General features: G+C 39.5%; 1 protein-coding gene across 5 annotated transcripts in view; it reads left to right on the forward strand.

Annotated features, from left to right (window-relative positions):
• The window catches only part of LOC113174816 (A-kinase anchor protein 13), a 92,846-nt gene that overhangs the window by 59,618 nt on the left and 8,846 nt on the right, over nucleotides 1-24,382 (forward strand). For all 5 annotated transcript variants that reach the window (XM_026378959.1, XM_026378961.1, XM_026378962.1 and 2 more), the window contains 19 exons: nucleotides 2,117-2,291; nucleotides 2,518-2,620; nucleotides 4,633-4,675; nucleotides 4,866-4,977; nucleotides 8,136-8,295; nucleotides 10,362-10,429; nucleotides 10,539-10,605; nucleotides 11,755-11,905; nucleotides 12,143-12,255; nucleotides 12,444-12,590; nucleotides 13,240-13,496; nucleotides 14,337-14,462; nucleotides 14,958-15,075; nucleotides 17,852-18,100; nucleotides 18,226-18,302; nucleotides 19,745-19,926; nucleotides 20,934-21,016; nucleotides 21,128-21,316; nucleotides 23,841-23,987. In XM_026378959.1, the coding sequence (XP_026234744.1) occupies nucleotides 2,117-2,291; nucleotides 2,518-2,620; nucleotides 4,633-4,675; nucleotides 4,866-4,977; nucleotides 8,136-8,295; nucleotides 10,362-10,429; nucleotides 10,539-10,605; nucleotides 11,755-11,905; nucleotides 12,143-12,255; nucleotides 12,444-12,590; nucleotides 13,240-13,496; nucleotides 14,337-14,462; nucleotides 14,958-15,075; nucleotides 17,852-18,100; nucleotides 18,226-18,302; nucleotides 19,745-19,926; nucleotides 20,934-21,016; nucleotides 21,128-21,316; nucleotides 23,841-23,987 (2,567 nt within the window). The remainder of the gene's footprint in view (nucleotides 1-2,116; nucleotides 2,292-2,517; nucleotides 2,621-4,632; nucleotides 4,676-4,865; nucleotides 4,978-8,135; nucleotides 8,296-10,361; nucleotides 10,430-10,538; nucleotides 10,606-11,754; nucleotides 11,906-12,142; nucleotides 12,256-12,443; nucleotides 12,591-13,239; nucleotides 13,497-14,336; nucleotides 14,463-14,957; nucleotides 15,076-17,851; nucleotides 18,101-18,225; nucleotides 18,303-19,744; nucleotides 19,927-20,933; nucleotides 21,017-21,127; nucleotides 21,317-23,840; nucleotides 23,988-24,382) is intronic.

Raw genomic sequence — 24,382 nt, forward strand, 5'->3', positions numbered from 1 at the left:
CTGCAGTTCTGTGAGAGCAGGAGCTTAACATAACGACACAGGCAGCACTGATCATTTCACTGTACTCGATGGCAGTGGATTTCACCGACTTAGCCACCACGAGGGAGTAGGTCAATTTTTGACATGTTAGTCAGTAATTTATTAATTTTGACTTAATAAGTTTGACTGGTTCTTCTGTAATATTTTGAATATTTTCAATGCTGGACAGTGTCTTTGATATTAATGCAGTAAAAAAGTTGGATGACTTTATCAACATGTTTCCTCTTTTGAATTACTTTATTTTTACATATATCCCCTTCAGATAATTATTATATTATGGAGAATTTTGATTTAGGCTGAAATGCTGAAATATGTTCTGAGCAGGACCTACAGTTGAAAAATGTTGAAACTATGCACACAGTTGGATCCTAACTAGCTAAAACTATTGTTATACCAGTCTGATATTTACTGAAACGGCACTGAGTCAAATCCTTATTTTATAAACGTGAAAGATATTTGTTTAAACTATTATAGAAAGGTGAGCGATCCTTTTTAATTTCAGAATTTGATTTTCTTTATTGTTCTGGGTTATTTTGTCCATCCCATTTAAACTAAATAACAGGAGCAGCTGTCTGTAAAACGCTCTGTATAAAGTTAATCAACACCTCAGAAAACAAAAACATTATTAAGTACGCAAGTGCATGTAATAAAATACCAGCTGAGTGTAGTGTATCTTTAACATCTCTCTATGATATAGATCCGTGAGTAGCTAATAAAGAACAATAATATTCTGTCTCTATTAATATATTCAAGAAAGAGACTCCCCCAGCAGTGATTTCAACAGTGTTGTAGCTACCTCGACTGTTCTCACAGTAATGCATTTCTCTATATACAGCTTAGATTCTAGTAGTTTATTTCCTGTCTGATATAGGTAACACCATAACAGGAAATAAACTTCTCACACTTGCAGTGCTCATGTTTTACTGTGTGTGTGTGTGTGTGTGTGTGTGAACTCTTCTTCTTTTCATGTCTTCCTCTATCTGCTTCATTATTACTCTGCTATACTTACTTGTCGATCTTAACACTCCTGCTTAACTCCACTTTCCTTGTTCTGCTAGCTAACCCCTCAACCTCACACTTTTAACATCAGCCGCCACCCTCCTGACACCTCCCACAGCCATGGTGTGGAAGTAGTTAGTTCTCTCAGGTACAGTGTGTTTGTGCGTGTGAGAGCACATGACCTACTTTGTATAGGGTGTGTTTACTTGCACCTTATTTTGCATTTGTCGTTTTGGTGGGTCTCTCGTTTGTGTGTGATTGTATTAATGCCTTCCCAGTTAGCCTACCCAGGAGCTTCCTACAGCAGAGAGCGGCTGGTTTTATTCATGTTTCAGGACTGAGGGCGTTCTGATTCCATAGGATAGCATGTAATAATACTGACAGGAAGGAGGTTTTAATATGACAAATATAGTCATCTACATTCACAGCCCTGAGGATAGGTAAGTGCTGTTCCACGCTGGTCACTGATAATCAGCAAGTCATGATTCTTTCAGTCCAGTTTAGGTTACTGATGTGTGAATGTGTTGGACTGATGATTTGCTGGATAATGGAATGCCATACAAACCCGAGGGGTAGAGATAAGAGAGATTTACTGCTGGAGCTTTAACTAGAACCAAGTCTGCCCCGAAGTGAATATAGAGCTGCAGTTGTGTAGCTCATGCTGAAATGCAGCTGTAGTTTTCCTCTCCATAATCATTGTATTGGCTTTTTCAAGGCCTCTTATTCCCAGTCGTAGATCGATGTAATTGGTTTTGTAAATCACAGCTGCAGAGCTCTCTATGCTGATGTCGATGTTTGAAGTCATCTGCCACTGCTTCAGCTGTAAATCTGCTCCAGAGCCCAGTGATAACTCAGATGGCTAAACACTGTGCAGGACCAGCTGTGTGTACATGTCTGTCAACAGGTGCATGCGTTCACGTCTTCCTGTGTGTGTGTGTGTGTGTGTGTGTGTTACATAGTCCAGAGAAGTGTGTGTGTGTGTGTGTGTGTGTGTGTGTGTGTGTGTGTCTGTGAGTGTCTACAGTACAGTCATTCTTCTTTCACTGAGGTCACCTCTGCCTTCTGGTTGTCCATACAGTTACAGCTTGGAGGGGCTCAGTGGAGGGCAGGAAGAACCGAGGGGCCCCACCACCCAAGGGCCCCGAATTGTGGAACCTATAAGGATGCCCCGACATGACAGTGATGACAGGGGCTCCCTAGTTTCTCTGACAGAGGAGCAGGAGGTGCTGGAGCATGGCAGACTATGTGACCTGGTCAGTAAGACTTTATAAATATTACTTCAGCTGGCTTCTCTCCACTCACTGAATTTAAAACAAATTGTTCACACATCACAAATCATCCAGTTTCCCTTTTTAAGATTATCGTTCCTGTTTCCCGTTACAACTGGTGATGCTTTGTTCCATGTTTTTGCTATCTGGTTTATTTTCTTTTTTACAATGTCATGGAACTTCGGATTCAACCTAGTATCTCGTTATGCAGAAATCAAGGCGGTATCGGCCTTTGAGAAACAGCTGTCCCCCCATGACCCTGCCCCTCACCAAGTCTGTATCCATGCTTGCCATCAGCCAGAGGGACATCGACGGTGAGTGTTAAGTTGTAAGCTGCTCTGCTGTTTTATCCTCAGTGATCACTTTACAGTTACTGAACCAGATCATGGCCTCTAACACTCAGCCTCCCTGACCAATAAATCTAAAAGTCTATTTTTCTGCTTTAATGTCACAATATATGGAAAAGAACTACACATTATATGAGTAAATATCACTCATATAATAAGCCCAGTCTGCAGAATGAGCTCAGTAGTTTTAAAATGTAGAATTCATTATGTTTTATTAAATAGAGGGGAAAAAGAAGTTAAATTAAAGGTTCCCCTTTTACTCTGTTACCGATTTACAAGATTTCTGCTTCTCTTTACCAATTAATTTGTCAGGTAGAACATTTTATTTCTAGCTCACATTCCCAATTCTCACTGTTAACATGAAGTTTCTTTATTTTACTAAACGGCCTGTTTCCACTCTGGTTCTTTCATCCTTGCCTCCCTCAGCGATCGGACGCCTCAGACGCAAAAGGCGAATTTCCTTCTCTTTTACCCTTTCCCCAATCCTCACCAAATCTAAGTCTCAGTTCATTTACGGGGATTCTTCGTCTAGTGATGATGAGGATAATTTAAGTGAGTACTGTATATGTAGCTACAGTAGGATATAGCAGTGATATCAGAATGCAAACAGTAGCTCTTCCTGTTAGAAGCCTGAATCATTCCTTTCGTTGGTGACAAGCAGCACAGCTTGATCAAGGGTCAGTTTACCGTTTAGCACAGAGCACTCCTTGGAAGGATTTAAGCATTCACAGTAACAGAAAGATATGCATTGAAGTGTAAAAACAATGTTTACAACGTTGATGAAACCCAAAACACTGCAGTGAAGTTGCCATGAGGAAGCTGCAAATTACTGCTGATATTAAACTGCTTGTGGTGTGAATGTGCACTTAGAAAAGTCATGTAGTGAAAATCATTAGCATAGAAAATCACCTTTCACCCACGCAGCAAGCTTTGTGCTAATAAGTCCTGTTCCGAACATTAAATTAGACCTTGCCTACTCCTGTCATCTACCCAGTCCATTACTTAGCTGACCTTTACTTGGATTAGTCTTTGTTTTGTCTCTTTGCAAAAAAGCCTGAAACACAATCACCAGAGAAAGAGGAAAAGAATCATCTTAAACAGTGCAGGTGAACTGAGGAATGACTTTCTTTCCTGCAGATAAACAATAAAAAGATATCTTTAGTCCAAGATACTGAGTCATTTCTCCTCTTTTCTTATCTGTGAGGTATTTCCATGAGTGGTCTCTGTCTCCTTTGCCATGTTGCTAAAAACACAGACAGGCCAAAACTTTGCCCTCATTATCCAATTTAAGTTTGACTTTCTGATGCAGCGGGGGAATGACATGTCTTGCATATTTCTGTTTCTCGGAAAATATTAGATGTTTATATGCAGGCAGAACAGTTCGTTAGAAAAGTCGCATGCCTGTGTTCAGCTGATACCAAATAAGTAGAGTCTGTGGTGATTATTTAGGTATGTGCTGTATTTGCTTTCGTTTACATGCTTTGATTATTATTTTTTTTTTATTTAATTAGTCATCAGAATAAAATACAACTAAGTCAGACACTAACTGTGTTGGGGGGAAAAAAGGTGAAGGCTTGTGCAGCTAGATGCATTTTGGAGCTATATATCTAGCAGCCAGTAGTGGCACAGGTTCTAAAGCCAGTACTTTTGGCTTTGTTGCTGTCCACCCTCATCAGTGCCAGAGTCATTTTGTTGGTGGCCTCTGAGCAGCTCTGCAAGGGTACCCAAAGGTTAAATAGTTTCCCAAGGACATTAAAAGTAGCTTGTTCTATTCTTTGTTTAGTTTTTTTAGTGAACACAGGAACTGACAGCCTATGTTATTCTCTCCTAAACTGAGATTTTCACTGCCCAAAATAGAGGGAGGGAGAATAATTTCTACCTCCGATGAATAATAATACTGATAATATTAAGAAACATTACACCAACTTGTGAATCTTTGTCCTTCTGCTCATTTCCTTTCTGTTTTTTTTTTCTTCTAGGCATGAGGTCATTTTCCAGCACCTCTGGGTCACTAGCATACAGGTCAGGTCCAAGTCTGCATGAACACATTACTAGAAAATTGTATTTTACTTTCCTTATGTGGAGAGATTCTTGGAAGCTTTTAGATGTTTCTCCATGGAACCTTTTAAAGTGCTGTCTATTTCAGAATGTGTGAACAGGTATGAGTGCAGCTCTTTCAGGATAAAATTGTGTTTGTTCGTGTGTGTTACAGTATATCAGAGGAAGAGCCTGGGCCTCTGCGGAGCGACACTGAGGGAAAGAGTGTGACGAAAGTCAGCCGCACCTTCAGCTACCTCAAGAATAAGATGTACAAAAAGACCAGGGTAAGGGGACATGGAGTTTCTAATTCTCTTTAATCAAACTGCGATGAAATTTTAAAGGTGTCTTCATAATACTTCACCCTATACCTTTTACTGTTTTATTATTTCTCACAGCAGGGCCTTTGTGTGTTAAGTATGTTTGGTCGAAATTCAGTTTCCTTTCATAGCCTTCTGCCTACCTAAAATATTTATTCTTCGAGCAAGGATGACTGAACATCAGACTGCTTTTCAGCTTCACACTGCTCCACATTCATGCGTCTGCACATATTCACACTGGGAGCTGCCCTCTGCATCTTCTTCTGTCAACCTGCAGTCGAACAGTTGGGGGTTACATGTCTTGCTTTAGGGCAAGTCAGTGTTTCCTGCAACTTCCCCATTCAGATTTCCCCAGTATGTTTGGTTTTAAACTTACATTTTCTGGTCACAGACTTAAATCTCTAGTGTTTTGATACAGTACAAAGCCATGTAAGGTGATTTACATATATTGTCTTATAGTGAGGGATGGCAATCCTGTTTGTATCTGCCAGATGAAATATTTTTAGTGAAGGGAAATTGGCAAAACTATTGCAGGTTTCGGTTGAGACCAGCTCTTAATTGTGAGGTCATGTTACTGCATTTAGAAATCACTATGATCAGCACTGCAGTCTGGAAATCACAGTAATAATGCGTACATTGTAATTCTAATTGTCATTGATTTTATATATTTTATGAACACAATTACATGGGATTCAGATCTATAACAAATACTGTCTTGGAGCACCCTGGTAGCCAAATGGCATCTGCCACCAGGACTCGATTCCCGGTTCCTCCTAGCTACTTGTCGATGTGTTCTTGGACAAGACAGAAAACCTGTAGTAGCGCTTAAATGAAGAGGATCAATGAATTATGCCATTATTATGTTGCTTAGCCAGGCCCAGGTCACATGAATGTAGTTCATGCATGATGACAGAACATGCATTAAACTGTGTTCAATTATGCTATTAAAAAAAAAACAAAAAACTTTTCTTTGGAAATAAGAGTGGTGACAGATATGGAAACTGAAACTCTGTGCTTTCTCTAAGTGTGTAGAGACACTGAGGGGTGAACAGGAACTAAAACAGGAAGGCCATGTTGGATGTGGTGTTCTAATCTGTTTTCTAACCTCAGTCATCGCTTTGCTTTTAAAGTGACAGGATTCCGAAGGAGCACATCACAGCTTGTGGCTGTGCGCTCCATGTTGTAGGTCAGAATTATTGATCATTGTCTTGCAGAATCCAAGGTACTTAACATAAATTTATTGTTTAAATTGGATGTATTTTGGCTGCATTGGTCCTCATCGGGATAATTGTGTTTGTCAAATTACCTCTTCTGCAACCACAAGTCACACACAGCAATTAAACACATTTCTTTAAAGAATAAATCTTAATAAGACAATAATAATAACGTTATTTAATTAAATAAATAACGTCATCCTCTCAACATTACACAAGCCGTCTTCTCCTTAAATAAATAGTTCTTAAAATAAACTAATCTATAATCTATAGATACAGTTTCTGCACAGTATTGAAAGTGTGTAATTTCTGGAAGGGGATGTAGTTTATGCAATGTTCTCAAAGAGTCTATCAGATCGAAGGTTCATTGCAGAAGTAGCACTTCCTGTAGTGAGCCAGTGACTTCCTCATTGCTGCTTTCCTGATGGAGCCTTAGTGCGGGTAGTAGCTTGAGCTACCCAGCCACAGCCAGGGATGTTATACAGGAGATTCACTGGGAGCCATGGCTTCTCACTGAGATGGAAAGGTTGGCTAGAGGTAGGCTAACAGAGTGCTCTGGTTTCTCAGTCAAACTGTAGTGATGGAGACTATCACAATATCATGTTAAAAATTATCTGTGCTCCCTTCTGGTGAGTTGTCTTTTTCCAGTGAAGTCATTGCCTGTTACAGTAAGTTTCACTACAAAGTCTTTTTGTTTCTCTCTGGTCTGGTTTAGATGTCACACATGATTACTCCTTCTGTTGTGAACACTTAGAGCCAAAAGTAATGTGCAGAGAATGTTTTTGGTTCCTGTATTCTCCATGCATTTATAGATACAAACAAAAATGTTAAAGGAATAACCATTCCTCTAGATTTAACAAAGAATACGTATTAGGTTTCTGCTTCGTAGGCGTTTGCCAGTGTGTTTCACCCTTGGTTAGACAGCTGTTGTTGCAGGAATTAAGAACGAATGCTAAGTGTTGTAATGGCTATAAAACATCCAGGCTCGCTGTGGCTGAGTCAGTCTTATGGTATCTTGCATCGACTGAACCAAATGAGCTGTAGTATGGTTGAGCTTTGTGGTCCCCTCAAACCAACAGGCCCAGGGCTGGCCATTAAATTGAGCTGGAAACTCCATTTTCTCCATTTCCTCTGGGTTTGGGTGGAGACACTGTGATGTAAGTCCAAGAGAATAAGAGCTCTGTTCTTTGCTGCATCACTTTATGGAATTGTGATTCAGTTCATTGTACAGAGATGAGCAACAGCTGACGATAGCCACGTCCATTAATGAAAGAAAAGAGGCAGCGGAAAGACCGCTCTCTCATAAAAAGGTCAACCATTGGATTCCCAGACAGTGTGTCTCTGTCAGCAGTCATGTGGCTCTCTCTGCTCACTTATTATAGCATTATTTGAATAAGAGCTTTACAGCAACTGAGAAGACAACACATTGTGCCCTTTGGTATCACAGTCACTATAAATAGTTACAGATTGTATTGTTTACCATTGTCTTTAGCATTATAAATGTCTACCAGCGATCCTATAAAAATACTAAATGATCTTTGGTGAGGAGTCTTTACCTGAGACACACTAGGAAAAAAACTACCTGAAAGAAAATGTCATGTATATAAAAATCATTAAATTACTGAGAAAATTTGTTGTTAGCATAAATAATGTATTACTCAATATGCAAAGCCCCCTGCTGAGTACTACATCAGAGTAATGATGTTGCTCTGCTGGATTCAGATTATAATTTAACATAGACGTGAGGTGTCCAAATGCAGATACATTTTGTCACATTAGTCTAATCTATATGTAACCAAGCTTCACTTTGAATCTCCCTTTCTGAACATGTGCTGTAATTTGTTGGTAAAAAAGTGTGAAGACATTTGTCTGTAGTTTGTGTTCTCACCTATTATAATTCCGTCTTTGCAGGAAAAGGAGCGAGAGAAAAGGGAGAAAGACAAAGAAGGCAAGGAAAAGGACAAGAAGGCTGTGAACGGTCATGTATTCACACCAGTCAGCTCGGGCCAGGCAGCCCAGTGTTCCCAGTGCAATAAGACGTTCAATAGCAAAGAGGTTTTTCATTGCACCTGTAAGTACTATTGTCTCTTCTTTTGTTTGTCTTCTTTTTTAATTTTCCATTGCAGTTTTACTTTGCTTGTGGCTGATCACGGTCACTGTTGCTGTAATCAAAGCTCAAAAAGTGCTGTGATCCTTTATTTATTTCTGTAAACATGCATGTTCCCAGCAAACGCACAGCACTGAGCATTTAGTTACAAGTTCAAAAAAGAAACACTCAGTGGACATATATCATCAGACATAAATCTTGGTTTATGGGAGGGTGCTTTTGGCCTATGCAGCATACATTTATATTCACATATGCAATTACAGACCTGTATTTAAACACAAAAATTATTTTGTTTCCCTGTTGATCATAACTAAAGATGAATGCCTGGAACTTTTTACCTTCAACAGCTTCAAAAATTATTGATATTGTGCATGGTTACTTTTCAATACATTTTGTATGCCTGACAAATTCTGTATCAGCTGTTAACTGTAATTGGCTCACACTTGAAACCAGCTTCATGATCTGTATGAAGTAGAGAAATCTCACAAAGCACCCCTTTAAATGTCCAAGTCTGACTTTCAGTGCAAACAACAAAACCGTTTTTGCATTGTCTTGCACTAAAGCAGCAGCAGGCCTAAAGAGGATGTAGTTTATTGCACAAGACTTTGGCGCAACTCAGAAGGAGCCTAAAAAGGAGAAACTAGCTCTGCAATGGATTGTGGCAACACATAGACCCTCAAAATGGTCACAATGTGGCTCAGATTCTTCAGACTGGCAAAAACAGCTCTTGTTGTGTTCACTTGTTCTGGTTCGAATTGTAGGAGCCACAGACGTTTGTGAGGGTGTTTTTCAGGAGGTTTGCACTCGCAGATGTCTGGCTGGTGTCCATTCAGCAGACAAATACAGTGAACCTTTGTCTGAGATTAGCTGGAATTAGTTGGATGTTCACAAAAAGCAGTAAAATACCCAATAAAACCATTTAAGAGGAGAAAATAGTTGCAGGAATTTAGGATGGTTTTAGTGTGCGAGTTATAATTAAATACATGATGATCTACTAAGTGAATACTCTTTGACAGTATAGATGGATGTGAAAATGGAACTAAAGCCTGACTGTGTTGCCGAGTGTATGTAATTGTGTTGATGCAATCCCAGCAGAAACACATATATAATTGTAAACAATAAGTGTTGTGCAGGTATATAGCACTTTTCTACCTTAGTGGCACTTTACACTGCTTTTTATTCACCTACAATCTGGCCTGACTTACCCTGGGCAACTTGGTGTTCACTGTCTTGCTCAAGGACACTTAAATTACATGTGAAAGACCACTCTACCTCCTGCCCACAATTGTATTCATTGTGTTATTGTGTTGTTTGTGGGCTTCACTTGTGCAGCATATCTGTTCTGCCTCATAGAAACATACCTCTGTGAAGCTTGGTGAAATCTTGGTGGAACCTTGTTGTGAAGATTTTGGTCTCGCTCGCTAACACTTCCTGATCGATCAATTATGTTTTGTTTTTTTCTTCTCCTACTTGTATGTTCATCAACATGATGCTTCAAAGTCAGCTCTTACAAATGATTGGCGGTATAAAAATGTGAATATTGTGTGATAGTTTCTAAAGGAAACATCAGTTTGAATTCTTGATTAACTAACATCTCATTTTAGCGATCTTGAATGAAGGCTCTTGTTCCAAAATAGTGATTTGAGAATGTTTACATAATTGAAAATTTTCCCATGCAGTTCAGAGTTGTTTGTGTGTGTGTTTGTGTGTGTGTGTTTGAGAGCGTGAGAGTGTGTGTGTGTGTGTGTGTGTGTGTGTGTGTGTGTGTGTGTGTGTGTGTGTGTGTGTGTGTGTGTGTGATTTCCCAGCCCCCTTTGTCCACAAGCAGCATTACGCTCCGGTTGCATCACATACTCTGCTCCAGTCTGGATTTCATTAGTGGGCTGGTGGAGTTTCCTGGCCAGCCATGAACACCAGTCAGAATTTCTAGCCCCCACCTTTCCACACACACCCTCTAAACTCCCACCTCCACCATCATTTCCACCAGCACTCTTAGTATTCAATGAACGTTCTGTTGCTTTTCTTCCCAGACTGTAATGCTTCCGTCCACAAGGGCTGCAGGGATAGCCTGCCTGTTTGTGCCAAGGTGAAGATGAAGGTAAAAGTTCCCTCAAACTTACTCTGCCTCTTATTCTGTAGTATTATGTCCTGCAGTGAGTATTGATTTGAACGCTCCCATTATGCTTCTCTTCTGTTTTTCTGGCCAGTTGCCCAAGCAGCAGTTTGCTGTACCAGATTCAAGTTCTTTTCCTTCAGTCACGATGAGGAACAAATGTAAGTGTCAATCTGGGATTCAGTTGAAGCTGCTATGACAGGATATACAATATATACTAAATATACACTGCCTATCCAAAAAAAAAAAAAAAAAAGTCAACACCTGAATGTTACTAAGTAAATAGGTAGGACCCTCCCATTGGATAATTACTGCATGGATGATGTTTCTTAAGCATCCATGTCTAAAGACACATCCTGTGGCCATGGAAAAGATTCAAAGTCAAATTATTGACATAAATCAAGCAAAGAAAACATGTAAGGAGATTGATGAAACTACTAAAACTGGGTTAAGAACTGTCCAATTAAAGAAGGTCATGTGGTCTGATGAGTCCAGATTTACCCTGTTCCAGAGTGATGGGAACATCAAGGTAAGAAGAGAGGCAAGTGAAGTAAAGCACCCATCATGCCTTAACCCCACTGAGAATCTTTGGGATGTGCTGGAGAATACTTTGCATAGTGGTCCAACTCTCCCATCCGCAATACAAGATCTTGGCGAAAAATAATACAACTCAATAAACAATAAATGTTGTGACATTGCAGAAGCTTATTGAAATTATGCCACAGTGAATGTGTGTAGTAAACAAAGCTAAAGGCGGTCCAACAAAATATTAGTGTGTGACTGTTTTTTTTGGACGGTCAGTGTATATACACATATTAAGAGAGTATACCTTTTCTATACCTTTCCTATGTCAGCAATTATTTGTCCATTGATTAGCAAAACATGTGTTTTCACACACAATTCATTAGTAACCACAATACAGTGTTGCAGCCTCTTGTACTATAATCCAAAGTAAATAGAAATAGATGTCAGGGCTGGATTTCTGAACAGACCTAACCTCTAAAGCTTAGAAATGATCCTCAAAGGACTAAACAAATCCCCTAATCTGGACTCTTAAATCTTTTCAAAACCCATTGAATAATTTACAAATGTTTTGGCAAGAAGCTAAACATAAGTTGTTGATGTTTTGTTCTAGAAAAGAAGATGTAGGTTTGAACTCTATGGCAAAATGAAACAATGCTAAATAGTCAGAAACAGAGGTAGTATACATTCCTTAAAGGTACTTTTAGGATCCTCTTTGGGATCCCTTGTGCTTGTTGAAAAGTTTCAAGGCTATCTTTGACTGTATTATCTGTCTGGTTCTGGACCAGCTGGAGGGACGAGGGAGCGCCCCTGGTCAGCCATCTTGACCCCAGAAGACCATTCTTCTCTGACGCTCCCATCGTCACGGAGACACACCAGCATTATGACTTTCCACGGCAACAATCTGTCCAAGAGTCTTTCTATAAGCAACATCGCTGGGTGAGCTTGTATGTGTGTGTGTGTGAGAGAGAGAGAGGAGAATGAGGAGCCTCAGAATCAGTTTCTGTTGCTCATTAACCTTTGTATTAAAGTAATTGTTAATCACTTTATGTGTTCTACTTTGATTTGTTAATACTTGATTTGCCCACTGCAGCAGCTTCATTGGTGTCTGTGGTGGTTATTCATTATGAAAACTCCATTATTAATGTCACTTTTATTATTATTGTCTCCATTCAGTCCGGTGTTTGACGAGATGCCCATTAAAGGCCTGCGGTATCTCTCCCAGTCGACTGACTCCCTGAACAGAACTAACCAGGTCACAGAATCCATGGAATCGCTCACTGATGAAGGTCAAAACACAAACACACACACAAACACAGATGCACCTAACTTTTCTGCTTTCTGTGTTTTTCTTTAAACCAGCTCAGTGTGAACAAGTAATATCTAATTCAGGAAAATAATTAGTGGAAAAATAGGAGACAACTAAAAATATTATGTGACCTTCATCTTGTGAATTGTTGTTGTGTTGTTGGTGCAGGGACGGAGATGATGGATGGGCAGCTGATGGGGGAGTTTGAGTCGGAAGCCAAGGAACTGGAAGCAGATTCATGGAGTTTAGGTGTGGAGCCACATTACCTGCAGCAGCTGGACAGAGAGCTGGTGAAGAGACAAGACGTCATATACGGTAAATCTGATCGCCACACTCTCTGCAGGGATTTTAATCAAACAACAACTCATTCATAGAAAAATGAGGGAAAATATTAGAAGGGTAACAGTGCAGTTGTCATTCAAAATATCTGGTGCGCACCGCAAACTTTCACGAGCACCTGATAGTTTCTTGTGAGCACCAGAAACCGTTTCTTTAATAATGACGACTAGCAAGCAAAGCTGTAATGTCCTTATAATGTGACAGCGCACAAAATATTTTGTAGTGCTCAACAGAAAAAAAAATAAAAACAATTTTTTAGACGAGTTTCTTGTATGATAGTGTTGCATGCTCATGAGAAATACATTTAAAAAAAAACATGTGCCAAGTAAAAAAAAGTAAAAAATAAATATAAATTGTCCCTGCAGGGACCCAGATGGGCTTCTTACAGATTTATGTATTTATTTATTTTTGTAAATTAGAAAATAAATTTCACACTTCTGAACGACGTGGACAAGTCCCTGACATCTAGTCTTTTGATTAGCAAATAAAATTTATTGAAATCAAAGCTTGTGAATTATGCAAAACTCTGCAGGTCTCTGAGGTCATAGATACGTTGATCTGTGGAAAGGTATAAAACTGCTGCTTATATCACTCTTTGACTGTCCCTTTCTCTTGTGTTTCTTAGAACTGATGCAAACAGAGATGCATCACATCCGAACACTGCGCATCATGTCAGAAGTCTACAGCAAAGGTCTGCAGAAAGAGCTGCAGCTCGAGCAGCAGACAGTGGAGAAGCTGTTTCCCACTCTAGACGACCTCCTGGAATTCCACACACAGCATCTACTGCGCCTCCTGGAGAGGAAGAGGGAATGCTTGCTGGAAGGAGGAAGCTTGGAAGGAGGATTTATCATCAACAGGATAGGAGACCTACTGGTCAGCCAGGTTAGACAATGGAAGGGCTTGTGGCATATAGGTTCAAAAATAAATGTGTTTTTTGTTTGTTTGTGAGTTAGGGTTAGGGTTTGTTTTTTTTATATACAGTGGTAAGAAAAATATGTGAAACTTTTGGAATTTCATGGTTTTCTGCATTAATTTGTCATATAAAGTGATCTGATCTTCATATAAGTCAAGAGGACTAACAAAAAAAAACACGCAGAAAAATGAAAACCATGAAATTCCAAAATGTTCACGTTTGTTTTTTCTTGCCACTGTAATAGTTATTCTCATATAAAGCCTGGTGTCAAATACACAGGTTTTTATAATGTAATGAGTTTTTATATGTAAGCTTTCCTTTATATACCATCACAATGGGTTTTAAATAGCTTTATTTTAAGAGGTTTCACAAAAATATGGCACTTACCATTTAGGAACTACATCTACAGTATTTTACCTCTGTTGTTGGGGGGCTCCACAGTATTTGGACAATTGCACTGACAAGAAGTTATTGACAAGTTGCAGTCTATTGCCTTGTTTCTTCAAAACAAATCAAGCAGATCGGGGGTCTGGAGTTGATATCAGGTAGTGAGTTGGCATTTGACAACTGTCTGACTGTAGCTACCAATATAAAATTCAAATGAGATCTCAATCCAACTGAAGGAGGCCATGATTAGGCTGCTCTTGATTCCTGGGCACATGTTGAAGTGTCCCTGGACAAGACACTGAACCCCAAACATTTAGTGCCTTAAGAGGGCAGTTTGTATTTGACGTAAAAAGATCATTTGTATGTTGCAGTGTTCATTCTCTCTCTCTCTCTATATATATATATGTTCAATTCTGTTCTAGTTCTCGGGATCCAATGGTGAAAGCATGAAGAGAGTTTATGGTAGATTTTGCAGCCGCCACAATGAAGCCGTCAACTTTTACAAGGAGCTACTGACCAAAGACAAACGCTTTAAAGCCTTTATTAAAGTAAGACATTCACATCAGCATATATTTGTCATATATCACAGTATTCCTTTTGGCAAAATCCTTATTCTTGTTTTTGTCATGCTCTACATTTTTACTGCTTCAGTGCTAAAAAAATATTTTTTGGTCATCCAGACATGATTATTTTCTGCTATATATTGTGCTTGTTATTGTTTCAACCATGGAACCACTGTATCTGTCACCTTGTCTAGCATTTCTTTTGTTTTAAATTCTTTGTGTTTCTTTTCATTCTGTAAATGTATGAAAATATTTTATAAAAGTCATATCACCCTTGAGACAGTTTTTGTTCTAATTATAATGACTTTACAGCTTTTAGCCTTTCATGGCTGCCAAATCCATAATGACAGCAAACTCTAGTCTCAAGTGTTATTCCAGAGTTTTAAGTTCTCCCATTGGTAATTTAAAACCTTCTCCTGTTTAGTACCACCTGTTGTGTGGGCATGCTTTACTAAAGAACCTCTTGTTGATTCTTTCTAGAAAAAAATGAGTTGCAGCATTGTGCGGAGGCTTGGTATCCCAGAATGCATTTTACTGGTGACCCAGAGGATAACAAAGTACCCAGTGCTGATTCAAAGGATGCTACAGCACACTAAAGGTTAGCTTCATGTCGACTTTGTCTCACTGATCATCCATGTCTTTACTGTGTGTACACAGCTGTTTTAGTTATGAAAATGAGACAGAGACAGTTAGTTTTCATCAGTTCTGTGAGTATTGAACCAGTAGTTTTACAACAAAATATCTCAACTCAACATGATGAGGAATAAAGAAAAAAAAGTAGAAGTTTGCAGTGTACAGTATTACATCAAATCTACTGTCAAGTCAGTGCAAACTAAAAGAGGAAAAAAGGCTGAAAGAATATCCTACTCAGGTTATTTTTTATTTATCTCAAAATTCTCTGCAGTAATTATACTTTCATCTAAAGGATTTTTCTGTAAACCAGTGACAGAAAACAAGACAGAATAAGGGCAATCATTGCATTAGTGTCTAGAATGTTGAGTAACAAGTTGACTTGCAGTTCAAACATCTTAACACTGTAGCGAAGTGGTTCTTTTATAAGAAAGTGAAGCTTTAAGAATTGGGCAGATCCAGTATTCTTGCAATGCAATAAAATGTGTTTGTCAAACTCATCTGAAACAGTGTTAGGCTTCTACTTTGCTAATTTGTTCAACTGAAACCTTATCGACAAAGTTGTAGATGGGAATAATGGGTCCATAAACAAAACCCAATATGGTGTCATTCAAATCTTTCTACATTATTGGCACAACAATTTAACAGGAGATTAGAGATATTTATCTAAGTGTGCTAAAATAGATATATTTTCTTGAATAATACCTTTATTCTTCTCATTTTTCAGCACAATTCAATTTCACTTTGAACATATAGATCAGCTTTTTCTTTTTTTCTTTTTTAGTTGTGATACTGCAAAGCAGCACACCGGTGTCACTTGCTTAGAAAACTTCCTTAAAAGTTGAATTTCCCACACATTAATGTATGCTGAGAAAAATCAGGCATGTGTTGGATGAGTGTTTTTCAGATAATGAATCAGGCATTCTTTGAGGAGCTGAAATATTCCACGTCATATTTATATCTGATTTAAAGCAGCTCATGTCAGCAGGCCTCCCACTGTGTACACTCTCTCTAATCCTTCCCAAAAGCCTGTTTATAGTTCTGTGTGGGAGGGGGGGCTCTGACTTAATTCCCAAGGTGCTTTAAGAAGATGCTCTCCTACTCACTTTGATATATACTGAGCGGAAATAACACAGTACACTCCTAAGTAGAGTTAGTATTTTGATGTGTAACATCAATAGTACAACAGTTACAGAGGGAAGGTATCTCACTTTGGGGGCAATTGTTATATATCGAGACAGACATTATTAAAAACATTTATACTACATATTGCTTTATTCAGTTGTCAGACCTACAAGCCACTGATGATTTGACTGTAAACCCTCTCAGTGCTACTCCTAATGTATTCATGTAGAACTAGTCCCACTGTGTGGATTACAGAGGTGGTGATACAGTACGTGGCTGATCCTGACATTTGGCCTCCCACTAATCACTCTTGTTTGACCTTGGGGAAAATGTTTTCTTATAATTATTTTTTACTTTTGAGTCATTTAATAACTGCAGCCAGTTAGCCTAGTTTACCAAAGATATTAGAAATGGGATATCAGATACTTCTGACTAAAGGTAAAAGGCACATAAACTACCACAACCTGTTATTTTTTTTACACTTTACAAGAATAATACTACTAAACTATTAAACACCCAATCTTCACACTTCTGCCATCAGGGAAGAGGTTCCGGAGCATTCGGGCCCTCACAACCAGACTTTAGAACAGTTTCTTCCCCCAAGCCATCAGGCTCCTCAACACACACACAACAAACTGAACTGAGCACACACACTCGCTAGATTTTACATGTTTCCATCTTTCAGTTGTAAATTGTATTCATTTCCGCTACTGGTCGCTGCTGTTTTGTGTTTTGTGTTCTGTTTTTGCACTGTCTTCTGACGTCTGTCTGCACTTTTTCTTTTGTGTTCTTGCACTGTTTGCACTAGGTTGCACAGGATGCACTTTATGTGTTTTGCTAGGACAACTTAGCAGTCCTCAGCCCCATGTTTGTCTTGTTGCCGTTTTATGTAGCACCATGGTTCTGGAGAAACGTTGTCTCATTTCACTATGTACTGCTTCAGCTATATGTGGTTGGAATGACAATAAAGCTTCTTGACTTGACTTGACTTGAAAAACAATTAATAGTTAGGAGTATTATTCTTCATACGTGCTGACAAGCAGATGTTGATAACCTTTGACCATGTCTGTGAAGATTCTCAGTCGTTTTGTGACCAAAAGCACAAGTGCAGTTTTGGCACAGCTGTCTTAGTCGAACTGAAAATATAACTGTAATATTTTTATTTATCTACACGAGCAGGAGAAAAAAGTTAAAGTAAATCAAAGCAAACTCAAGAAATGTGAAAAATGTTGCATTATTTTGTGAATCCAGCTTCACTAGCTCAAAATGCTTAAATTTCTTTCAGGAAGGCACTTGCAATAAGAAGTTTCTCAGCAAATTAAATGCGGGGAGTTAAATGGCAAAATGGGCATCAGAATTTCTCTGCACCTTCTTCTGTGCATAAACACCTCCTCAACTGTACCCATCTGCTTTAAGTGTGTTAGTATGGAGCCATTAAATTACCAAATGGACTAGACTAACTGGCTTTGCCTGCTTTTCCACTTCTTCTGGTTTTGCACCTGCATAAAAATAAAACTTTCAAAATCCTTCATTACCTCTTTGAAATCTAACCTGAGACTGTTGTTGATATCAGTTTGCTACTGCTTCCTTTATAACCTCTCATCACATGTCAAATACAGAAAGCGAAGAAGACTACGATGACCTGACGGAGGCTGTTCGGCTTGTGAAGGAGGTGATTGCAGCGGTCGACAACAAGGTGAACGAGCACGAGAAAAAACGCCGTCTTAAGGAATTCCACAGCCGCATGGACAGCAAGTCTATCATGATGATGAAGAGCGGGCAGATTTTTGCCAGGGAAGACATGCTGAGGAGGAGGCTGATCCATGATGGAGCTCTGCAGCTGAAGAACAGTCAGGGGAGACTAAAGGGTGAGGAGATGCCTACTGATGTTTTCACTGACTGACAAATTTTGTTTTCATGGATAAGCTAGGGAAATATGTTAACGTCTTTTCCCTTATCCAACACAACTGCTTTTATCTCGTTGATTGTCCAGATGTCCATGCTCTGCTCCTATCAGATGTCTTCGTCTTCCTCCAAGAGAAAGATCAGAAATATGTTTTCGCCATGCTGGTAGGTTCCAGCTACAGTACTATCTCCTCTATCTCTCTCTCTCTCCCTCTCCCCCTCTCTCTCTCTCTCCCTCTCTCTCTCCTCTCTCTCTCTCCTCTCTCTCTCTCTCTCTCTCTCTCTCTCTCTCTCTCTCCCTCCCTCTCTCTCTCTCTCTCCCTCCCTCCCTCTCTCCCTCTCTCTCCCTCTCTCTCTCCCTCTCTCCCTCTCTCTCTCTCTCTCTCTCTCTCTCTCTCTCCCTCTCTCTCTCTCTCTCTCTCTCTCTTGCTCTTATTCTCTCTCTCTCTCCCCTTTCCCTCCTCCTTTCTGCTGCTCCCTCCATGTTCTCTCTCTCCCTCCAGTCTCTTCAGTAATAAAGATCTTATGAGCTCTGCCAGAGATGCTGTTGTCATATTTTCCCACTCTACTATTGTTGCCTTTAGCATTAGCTGCCCCGCTTAGCTTTCCCATTGTGTCATATTGTCTGCCTGTAGCTAGAACGCTAGCTGCACCTAATAAATCTCTGGCCTTGGGCATCTAATCCAACTGTGATAAATCATATAGGTTTATGTCATTTTTTCCATGTTTACAGGACTTACAGCTTCGTAGCATGACACACACATTTATTCACACACGCAATAGGGGGGATGAAAACAGAAGCAGGCCTGTGGCGTAATAATCACATCCGTTGTTTGGAGAAAAAAAAACAAAAAACATTGAGGCTGTTGACATAGAAAAGAAGACTAACATGTGGTTCTAAATAAGATGAGATCTGGGGCTGAGTTTTGAGCAGGATAAGCTTCAGTTCTGAGGATCATCAACAGTAGTCACGCAGCCGTGTGACAATGACCGTAACAACGAGGTCAGAAGTCACAGTCCCTGATCTCTGCCAACAAAAGGCAAAGAGGGGATTTTGTACATGTAATAATGTCCACTTAATGTATTGTTAAGAATGCATTTTGGAAAGAACAATTTTGTATTGTGTTCCTATATATTTATATATAAATATATTTTTATAGCACACTCGCAGTGTGAAAACAAAAGGAAATATATAAACAGAAAAGATCATTTAATTACAGAGCACTACAATGTGGTTACAATTTGTGACTTTTACCAGTCAGAGCAGAAATTAAAAATTGTTTGTGGTGTGTGCTTTACAGCTTATTCATCCTAGAGGATGCAAGCACAAATTCTCCAGGAGAAGGTGTGGATTATACCGTGAATATCTTCTATCTTGCTGATATTTTCGCTCCTAATTGTCCCTCTCCGTTTCCTCCTCTCTACCTCCTTTTCTCATCTGCTTCAACCCAACCCTCTTTCTGCCTTTCCAATCCTCTCCCCTTCTTCATTATGTTTCTCCTCCTCCCTGACCCTCCCACTATGGCCTTTTTTTTTTTTTCCCCATTGTCCTCCCTTGTCGCCTCCATCAATCACTACCCTTCCTCCCCTGCCTCCTTTCCCTATAGGACCAGCGCTCCACGGTCATCTCCCTTCAGAAGTTGATTGTCCGGGAGGTCGCTAACGAAGAGCGTGGCCTCTTCCTCATCACAGCAGGCATACAAAATCCAGAGATGATGGAGGTTCTGGCCAGCTCGAAGGATGAGCGAAACACCTGGATGCAGCTCATCCAGGAAGCCATGCAGTCTATGTAAGTAGGCAATATTCATGTGTTGATACTAATACTGGCTTTTTCTGCTGCCAGAAGAGTATTCTTGACATTTCTACTCAATATTTCAGCTTGTGAGCCCCAAACCTTGACCTAACCTGGCACAAAACCATAACTTAGCCTGGAAGACAAACACTGCCTTCACAGTGCTTTACATTCAGTGCTGGCCTTTTAGAATTGACCCAGGGTACATCTGTGTTGTAACCTGGGAGTTAGACCAAGCCCAGTTTTCTACAGAGTAATATACGGTAAGCTGCGCTGTCAGGAGGATTAGCACTACTCTACCTGGGGATGGGATGTACTCAGGGACAGTCTAATGCTGGATTGGCTTCAAGGGCAGCTCACTATAAGCAGAGGATTATTTGACTGCAGCCAGCAGGAAGGAGAGTGATTTAGTACTGTCTGTCTGTCTCCCCGACTTCGTCAAAATACTAAATTGAGATCAAGCTATTGGCAGGAATGGAGGAGGTCAAGACAAAAAGTGTGCTGTTGATGCTTCAGCTGTCTCTTTGAAGAAGTATACAGTGTCATGCAAATAGCTCTGAAGCTAATAATTATTTTTCATTAATCCTTTATTAAAGAATAGGTGACTGTATAATGCACAAGCTAACATTTTGAATTTGATTTATTTTTTGCTTACAATCTACAAAATATAAAAAATATTTACAAAGGCATAAATAAGAGAAATACTATAAATCTTTAGATCCTAAAAGCTGAAACTAGCAATTGTTTATGCATTTTGTCCTTGTAATTGATTAAAATGATTAATAAATAATTTGAATTTGTGATACTGGGTTGTACAGTATGAAAATCAATGACTTGTATCTGATTTGTCTGTTAACTGATTAATATATCGGATCACATTGATTTCTGCACTCATTTTAAATGTTCTCACAACCAGTTATACATGTTCACCAACATTTGGTAAATAGTGTGGATTTTGATACTTTTCAGTAACATTTATTGTGTTTTTGTCCTTGGTCGGATAGGGAGAAGGATGAAGATGAAGGGATTCCCAGTGAGACGGAAGATGATAAGAGACAACTGGAGACTAAAGCCAAGGAGATGAGAGGTGAGAGAAACATGTTTACCGTGTCTGAATGAAAGAAAACAAGAGTACATTTGCTTCAAATACCACAAAATGTTTTTTTCTCACTGTCTGCCTCTGTTCCTCTCTGGACAGACTTGTTGAGGCAGAAGGATACAGAGATCATGTCTTTGCTGGAGGAGAAGGTGCGCCTCTTCAGGGGGATGTGGGAGGGCTTGAACCCAGGTGAGGAGGCCTGCCGGCAGGTTGAGCCCTACTTCAGGTCATCCTGCAACCTGGAGGTGCCTAGAGGGGCATCTATCATGAAGGATGCCCTGCAGGAAGGTAAGACAGTGTTTAGAATGTATGTACTTTTGTGCTGATGCACTGTTCACTGAGCATTGTTGTCAATAAAACACAGTAATAAGAAGTATTATTAAGTAGTTTTAGTTTTATTAGTGTTGTGCTGCATCTTTAGCAGTGTTTGTTTTTTGACAAGGTGGCACAGATAATATGCCAAATCAACTGTTAGCGGTTTGTTGTGTAACTGTGGATGTACAGATAACTGTCACCAGACTACTTTGATACTGAAGAGAATAAAAAAGGATGGTGCGTCTTTTTTGTATGATTTCTTAGCAGATTTATTGTTGTTAATTGCCGCTTGACATTGGAGGTAATGAAATCATCTGAAAATGTAACTCTGTCACTAAGTCACACTGAATCGAAACACTTGAGTGTCAGCTGTAACAGCTCTCTGCAGCATGCACCTGTCCCTATTGTGCCATCTCCATGTCTTTGCCCAGCATCTAGCATTCCACTGTGCCCCACCTGGGAAAGCCCAGTTGTTATGTCCCAATATTTTTTTTTTTGATATTCTGTCCAATATTAACTCCACCTCATCTGCCATCAGATGAGTTTACTTTTACTTAAGTAGGTTCAGGTAACAGTAACCATCTAGCAGACTTTAGATCAGCTGATGAAGGTTTTCAGGCAAAGTGATTTATGCTTATGCTGGTACTGTGCTTAGTAATTTTCATAATGCGCTCATCATAAAGGATCAATTACATAATCAGTTACATGTGCTTGAAACTAAACCATAGGACTTAGCATTTCTGTGTAATGTCTTCTTTCACCAGAGCCATTTTGACTTGTCATAATAGGACACAACATTAAAATGGCTCCATTCATGTTAAATGTCCCCATAAGGCAGTAAATCAATATGAACAGTAAACCCTGCTACTGGAACATGCACACTGATCAGACTTGTAATCTATCTGCTATTAAAACCGCTTTGTATTTCTAAAGAAACATTTAAACATGTATACAGTTTTACCTGCTACTTGCTATTTTCACTTATATTCAGCCATATTTCGAGAAATTTCTTCTAGCACTTGTTATTGAGTCTGCATGTCAAAACTTAGCCCTTACACTCAATCACATTGGAGGACTAGATGACCACTAACCCTCCATCAAAAAAGAAACTGGACACAGGTCACAGTCAGAATGACACAGTCATTTTATAGGTACTAATGCTTAAAAGGTAATTGCTTGGTAATTGGATCTCAACAGAACTTTAGAAAGCAAAAGTTTAAGAGGGATGGTGTTTGTGTTTTGTGGATGATTTCATGCGACTGTATAGAAAACATTAAAAAGGAGCCTGAGTGTGTTTTTAGGATTTCATCCCAGCTCTTCTTGGCGCTTTGGCAGCCCTGTTCATTGAATGTGTATGAGAAGAAAGCTGCACGAGCTGAGAAAAAAAACTGAGAGATAGTTTATATTGTGACAAAGAGAGAATGAAATGTGGAGAAAAGAAAAGAACGCTGCATTCTCTGCATGAATCTGACGTAAGATTTAAATAAATGAAAAATACATTTGTGCTAAAAACACCTGTTGTATAAAGCCAGTATTACCAGCCTAAAGTTATCCTAAATCATTTTGTCTTGTTGAATCATGAACACAGAGTTACCCTTGTTTTAAGGCAATTCTATAAGTATTGATATTTGTTACTAAGCTAAAGGCATATTGTTTTTAGAAAGAACAGTACATTCTTACAAAAAGTTGTCTTTTAAGAAATTAAAATATTAATCAGTGAAAATAGAAAATTTCATTGGAATTTGTGCAGCAAAGCTCTGTGCCTTGTTGTTTTGGGTTTACCAAGAGCTGACCTCATTTCTGTTTTAGCATTTTAAATAATAAAGTGTTCTTCGTGTTGCCCCCTGAAAGAACTGAGTTACTGTGGTGATCTGACTGAGGAAGTGCACAACGATGTAGCCAGTTCTAACAGATTTACTACAGAAGTAGTGCTGTAAGCAAATTGTGTTTCATGAAAAGACCTAGGTGGGTAAACGCATATTTCAGGGGTTTGTTTTACTGTTTTCAGGTTTGGTAACTGTGTGACATTTAAAAAAGAATGTTCTGCCGATATAATTCAGGAAATGTGAAGGATAAAGAAAACCTTACATTTGAATTGGCAGCAATAACGACATGTCTTCTGTTGTGTTGTACTGCGAGCTCACATTCACCAGAAACAGCTTTGTTTTCCCTTGTTTTTACTGGAAGGGTCATAGTACTACTAACTCTGTCTTCATATGAATACCAAAACAATATATGTGGATCCAGAGGTTATATAAATTCAGATGGTAAAGATATTTAAACTTTTTAGAAAAAGAGCTCTGTGGTTCAAACAGGTTGTCAATAGTTGCTTAGCAACAGGAGCCAATACCAGGTTGAAAGCAGAAGTGGCTGTTTGGATTCGTGTGTGCAGAGCTGAACTGTAACACAGTTAGCTGGCATAATTCACTTACTGACCTGCACACTGATGTTTGTCTCTGTGTGTTTGTGTTTTTGTGTGTGTGTGTGTGTGTGATAGTGGAGACGTTACAGGCTCTGGTGAACGGCAGTCTGGGCGGAGTGATGGCTAGCGTCCAAGAGGGAGGAGGCACAGGACCGGGGTGTTTGCCCCGTCGGGCTGAGACCTTCGGAGGGTTCGACAGTCACCAGATGCACAGCAGTAAAAGTACGTGACCTGCTCTGGGTTACATGTAGACAAGTAGTCAGACTACATATTAGAATCCTATAGCATAAACACACCCACACTTACTGGCCCAGATAACTTGCTGAAAACCTGATGTAAGTAAAATATTTCACTTTCCATAAACTGATTTTTGGTGGTCACACAACAGCAGGCACCACACCCAGCACTTCCCACAGTGCCCCTATTTACTGCAGTTAGATAAAACATTTTAGACGGGTACTTGGACAGCAGAACTGAAGCTTCCTGAGGGAGATGTGGCCTGAGGCGATACTTCTGAACTGGTGGCTTGCAAGCTCAGAATGGGCCACTTTTGACAGTGTGGCAGATATTGAGCCATAAGGACTCCAAACGTCTGCATCACTGATGTGAAACAATGA

This window comes from Anabas testudineus, chromosome 3, assembly GCF_900324465.2.
Source record: "Anabas testudineus chromosome 3, fAnaTes1.2, whole genome shotgun sequence".
In the NCBI taxonomy this organism is placed as follows: domain Eukaryota; kingdom Metazoa; phylum Chordata; class Actinopteri; order Anabantiformes; family Anabantidae; genus Anabas; species Anabas testudineus.